This window comes from Saprolegnia diclina, assembly GCF_000281045.1.
Source record: "Saprolegnia diclina VS20 unplaced genomic scaffold supercont1.59, whole genome shotgun sequence".
NCBI classification, from domain to species: Eukaryota; Oomycota; class Saprolegniomycetes; order Saprolegniales; family Saprolegniaceae; genus Saprolegnia; species Saprolegnia diclina.
Window position 1 is genome coordinate 307,150 of NW_008246126.1, and position 5,316 is coordinate 312,465.

Genomic DNA, 5,316 nt, shown 5'->3' on the forward strand with positions numbered 1-5,316 from the left:
CTTTCTTAGCCGCTTCAGTGTTCGCATCATGTGAGCACTCGGGTCCAATACTGCATAGCAGGACGCTTCACGCACCACAGCTTGCTGCAGCATCGCGGAATGATCAACATTGCAGGATGGATAACACGCATGAGGTGGATGAAAGAAACGCTACACGGATTTGCAGGCCAGCACTTCTACTGTGACAGGCGCGGTCGCTGCACACGCGCTTCGCCTGGAGGCGCAGTGGCGGTCGCGGTCGACGCCTCTGCTCCGCGGCGATCTTCCGCTACAGCTCCTTGGCCGTCTCAATCGCAGTCGCTCCGGCCAGGGCGCGTGCAGCTTGGCGCTTGCGCTCGGATCTTCTGCTCTGCGCTTGGCGCGCAATGAAAACCTGCAAAGCGAATGTATCATCCGGATAGAGCTCCGCCGCGTTGCCCCGCCATGTCAATCAATCCATCAACCGTAAAGTCTAACAACACGCAACTTGTATCCAGATGGCAAATTTGACCTTATCAGTGATCTTGTTGAGCGCGAAAGGTGGTATTGTATCAATGTATCTGTCCGATGGACCGCAAACCCAATCATCATACGACCGCAACCGCAATGCTTGCTGATCAAGTACTTGTTGACGCTGTATGTACGAGCCATTTCCATCGTGTTGCAAGTTACAGGGTGGAGCTCTCCGAGCGTGACTTTGAGCGATCTCACAGCAGCGGTGTGCGCGCCGCGTCGTCACTACAGTCAGCACTACGCTGTCACTTGTCGAATAAAAACCATGGAAATAGTGTACACATTACGCAGGACTACGTACTTCGAGGTGCGAATGCGACGTGGTGAACCACGGAATTAGGACGCTCGTGCGCTGCTTGTACTGCTGGTACGATGGCTCAGCGCCCCACTTTGCATCCGCCTTGGCTTCCAGAATCGGAATACCGCTCACAAAGACGAGGAGCGTCGCCACGAGCGCCGGCGAGAAGCACGCAACCACAATGTACCCGGGCGTCGTCAGCTGCGCCGCCGAGACGACCGTGAGGCCGATCCAGAGCAAGATTTCGCCAAAGTAATTCGGGTGGCGACTGTAGTACCAGAGACCGACGTTGATGAAGGCGTTGCGGTTCGCTGTGTCCTTCTTGAATGCAGTCTTTTGCGCATCCGCCACGACTTCGGTGCCAAAGCCAATCAGCCAGAGCGCCAAGCCTACGTTCTGTGAGTGATTGGATAGAAAGGAAGAGATGTACCAATGACGTCGGCGGCGCACACGCCGGCTTGCGGTCCGGCGTGCGTGTGCAGGAGCAGCACCGGCAGCATCGTCGCAAATGCCCAGAGACCCTGCAGTGTCCAAACCGAGAAAAACTTGAGCGGCGCGGTGCGAATGTCGTCGAACCGGTTGTCCGAGCCGGCGCCGTGGATGCGCAAAAAGAGAAACGACCCGAGGCGCGTCGCCCAGAGCAGCGAGACGACAGAGAGCGTGAGCGACCGCCAGTACGCGTTGGCGTCGCGCTCGTTGGCCAAGTGGATGGCTGCTGCCAAGATCGAGAGCGAGGCAAAGGTCGTGGCGCCAAAGAGATCAAAGAACTTTTCCGTCTGGCACGGAATCGCGTGGAAGAGCGACGCCGCCCAGTTGATGCCCATGGCCACGACCGCGTACAGCAGGAGGTCTGTCGGGAGGGCAATCGCGAGCGTGATACCTGTCGCGAGGACAAAGCCGCCGCCGTCCTGGAGCACACCGAGCACGCCCGGCGTCGCCATTTTGAGATTGCACAGGATCCGAAACAACGGCCAACGGACTTCGGCGGATCTCGGCCACCAGCTGGTTGGTAGAGTGATGGTCAAAGAACACTATTTCGGATTTGGTAGACAGGCGAATGTTGAGTGCCACGGTGGTTCGCACGCTTCGATTGCCGATGGCCTGTCTTGGCATGCGCTTTGAGCGGCGTCAATGGACCGAGTGGGTACGCTCGTACCTTGCGTTGACCTTCCGTGAACAAGACATGGTGGCGAAGAAAGCTATGGAACAAATGGTCAGGGACGTCGGTGGATGGCAGAGCCTCTTCACAACCGTCGCCAAGGCTGCTGACGTCAAATTCACTTCAAGTGCAGCGCTCTACTGGGCATAGACTCGCAGCCATTCCTTTGTTTGTTCGTCAGGTCGGCAGTCGTCTCGTCAGGTCGGAAATGCGCGACCGACTACGGTACACTCGTTGTACCGGTACGCTTCCTGTGCTGGATTCAGCCCGCTTGCGCTATCCACAGGCTTGAGAACAGAGCTAATGCTTGCGTGTGGACTTGCATCGATGACGAAACGCTGCATGTAGCGCAACCCAACGTCATCGGGCGTCAAACGACGTCAGCATACTATTTCCGTTGAATGACCTGCACTCTGTTTACGTAGAAAGGCTGGTCTGGATCCGGGACTTCGCGGAGCTTCGTGGCCGCCTCACGTCAACGGCAATGTCGTGTTGACATGGTAGCCCATCATTTGTCAAGATGAGTCTCTTGCGCCAAGGCGCCGGTGCCATCGTCGCCACGGCCATCGCCGCCGCCGTCGCGCTTCCGACCGGGCTCGGGCTCTACGCTGCAGTGGCCTTTGGCATCAACTGGACCGTCGTGCTTCTTCAGGCGATCCCGATGCAGTCCGAGACGTTCTTTGACCTCACGGGCACGCTCACGTTTGTGATTGTCTCAGTTGTCGCCTGCGTCGTCCACGCCAACGCCGAGTCGTCACCGGTCGCGCTCGCCCGTGCCACGCTGGCGTCGGGCCTCGTGCTCATCTGGTCGCTGCGCCTTGGCTTGTTCCTCTTTTTGCGCATCCACCGCACTGGCACCGACGACCGCTTCGACGTGCTCAAGACCAAGCCAGTCCGGTTCTTCTCGGTCTGGACGCTTCAAGGTCTCTGGGGCTTTGTCACGCTGCTGCCGACGCTGCTCTTGCATACGTCGGCGGTCGCGCAGTCGGCGTACGTGCAGACCTCGGACGTTGTCGGCATCACACTCTGGATCATCGGGTTTGGCATTGAAGTGGTTGCCGATATGCAAAAGAATGCGTTCCGGGACGAGTACACTGGCAGTGCCAAGTTTATCTCGACGGGCCTCTGGCGCTACAGCCGCCATCCTAATTACTTCGGCGAAATTCTGCTCTGGATCGGCCTGACGCTCTTTTGCGGCGCCCAGCTTGCGTCGACGGGCGATGTGCTCGTGGCCTGCTTGAGCCCGCTCCTCGTGACGCTGCTTTTGACGAAGATGAGCGGCATCCCGCTACTCGAAGCCAAGGCCGACGCCAAGTGGGGCGCGTCGCCGGCGTACCAGCACTACAAGCGCTCGACCAACGTGCTTATTCCGTGGTTCCCGTCGTCGGCGACTGCGACCGAGAAGACACCACTCACGTCCAGCAAGTAATGCCGTTGTCGACTGCTTCACATCTCGGCCACGACGACTGGTGATGGACATTCTGTGTTTGATAGCCAGGCGTATTTGGCACCCCGTGTCACTAGTTAGATAGTCTATTCCTATTGTACAATAGACTTACTATGTATATCAATCATGCTGCAACATCGGCGCCACTCAGCAATTTGACAAAAATGTATAATGGGTTCAAAAATGGAGGTATATTGATTGATACAAAGGTCATAACTGGTTAAAGGGAATGTAGCTTCACCACAAGCCATCGGTGGTGTCGTCCGTGTCGCCGAGCTTGCGGGCGGACGGTTGCCGGTACGCGCCGTAAACACCAACGTTGACGTCTGGCGCCGGGCTCTTGTTCATGGACGGCGTCGGCGACGTTGACCGGTCACCGTCGCCACACCACGTGTAGGTCGCACCGTACGCCAGTTGACTCGTGCACTGTGCTTTTGTCCACCCGCCCATGCAGGAGCGGACTCCGTTGCCAAGGTCGGCGTTGCAGTTGTTGCAGGTTTGCGCAATGCAAAAGCCCGTCGAGCAGGCGCACGACGCCAAGTTCAGTGCCGGTGCCGATGTCGCTGGCTTGACGCTGCCGTACGGAACCGGCGTCGATGCTGGCTTTGGGACATCGGTGATCGGCGACCGAGTGCCGTAGGGCGATTGCGTCGTCGGCGTGGCGGAGTGCTTGGGTGCGTTCGTAGCGGAGCTCGTCGTCGCATACGGTGCCGACGTTGCAGGTTTCGGTGCGCTTGTTGTTGATTTCGGTGCTCCGGTGGCAGGCGCCTGCGTCCTGTATGGCGCCGGTGTTGATGACTTTGGCGCGACCGTTGTAGTCTTCGGTGCAGGGGTAGCAGGCACTGGTGTGGTGTAGGGACCTGGCGTCGTCGTCTTTGGAGTTACCGTCGTTGCCATCGGTACGGCTGTAGTGGTCGTCGGTGCAATCGTTGGGGACACTGGTGTTCCATACGGTGCCGGCGTCGAGGACTTTGGCGCCGATGTCGTCGCCTTCGGTGCACTGGTAGTAGACACTGGCGTACTGTACGGGGTCATCGTTGTTGGCTTGGGAGCCAGTGTCGATGTCTTTGGGACTGCTGCCGTGGTCTTGGGAGTATTTGTCGGTGCAACAGTCGTTAGTTTGGGAGCCGGTGTCGTTGCCTTCGGTGCGCTGGTTGCTGGCACAAGTGTTCCATACGGTACCGCCGTCGTTGCCTTGGGTGCCAGCGTCGACGGCTTCGGTGCGACGGTCGTTGACACCGGTGTGCTGTACGGAGCCACTGTCGTCGACTGTGGGGCTACCGTCGATGTCTTCGGGACTGCTGTCGTGGGAGCATTAGTAGCTGGCGCTGGCGTTCCATACGGAGCTTGGGTCGAGGGCTTGGGAGCTGCTGTCGTCGGCGCGGGAGCAACCGTTGTCACCGCGGGAGCAACCGTTGTAGTCTTGGGAGCCACCGTTGTAGCCTTGGGAGCCACCGTTGTAGCCTTCGGTGCATTAGTCGCCGGCACGGGCGTTCCATACGGAGCTTGGGTCGAGGGCTTGGGAGCTGCTGTCGTCGGCGCGGGAGCAACCGTTGTCACCGCAGGAGCAACCGTCGTGGTCTTGGGAGCAACCGTTGTAGCCTTGGGAGCCACCGTTGTAGCCTTCGGTGCATTAGTCGCCGGCACGGGCGTTCCATACGGAGCTTGGGTCGAGGGCTTGGAAACCGCTGTTGTCGGCGCTGGAGCAACCGTTGTGGTCTTTGGAGTAGCCGTAGTGCCATACGGAGCCGGGATCGACGGTTTTAGAGTCGACGGCTTCGGGACAGGTGTCACTGGGACCGACGTACTGTACGGGGCTTGTGTTGACGGCTTTGGGACAACTGTGGTAGCTTTTGGGGCTTGTGTCGAGGTCGCTGGTGTCAACGTCGTAGCCTTGGGCGCAACAGTGGTTGCCTTCGG

At 58.9% G+C, this 5,316-nt stretch overlaps 3 protein-coding genes across 6 annotated transcripts; 1 reads left to right on the forward strand and 2 right to left on the reverse strand.

Annotated features, from left to right (window-relative positions):
• Positions 1-605: 605 nt before the first annotated feature.
• On the reverse strand, positions 606-1,777 carry SDRG_13417 (hypothetical protein). Of its 4 annotated transcripts, none has more exons than XM_008619502.1 (3): positions 1,221-1,777; positions 794-1,179; positions 606-734 (listed from the first exon to the last, which is right to left on the reverse strand). In XM_008619502.1, the coding sequence occupies exons 1-3, from the start codon at positions 1,729-1,731 to the stop codon at positions 687-689; spliced, it is 945 nt and encodes a 314-aa protein (XP_008617724.1). In that variant the 5' UTR covers positions 1,732-1,777; the 3' UTR covers positions 606-686. The 4 variants fall into 4 exon arrangements, with proteins under 4 accessions (XP_008617724.1, XP_008617726.1, XP_008617727.1 ...); XM_008619504.1 differs by having other exon boundaries at positions 694-717; positions 1,221-1,731; XM_008619505.1 differs by having other exon boundaries at positions 694-729; positions 1,221-1,731.
• A 628-nt stretch (positions 1,778-2,405) lies between these two features.
• SDRG_13418 (hypothetical protein) lies at positions 2,406-3,596 on the forward strand. Its single transcript, XM_008619506.1, has one exon. The coding sequence runs from the start codon at positions 2,470-2,472 to the stop codon at positions 3,376-3,378; it is 909 nt and encodes a 302-aa protein (XP_008617728.1). The 5' UTR covers positions 2,406-2,469; the 3' UTR covers positions 3,379-3,596.
• Positions 3,597-3,633: 37 nt separating this feature from the next.
• On the reverse strand, positions 3,634-4,895 carry SDRG_13419 (hypothetical protein; the record flags this gene model as incomplete). The annotated part of the gene is made up of 3 exons (XM_008619507.1): positions 3,634-4,171; positions 4,257-4,673; positions 4,885-4,895. 3 exons carry the CDS (start codon positions 4,893-4,895, stop codon positions 3,634-3,636), a joined length of 966 nt encoding a protein of 321 aa, XP_008617729.1.
• Positions 4,896-5,316: the final 421 nt, after the last annotated feature.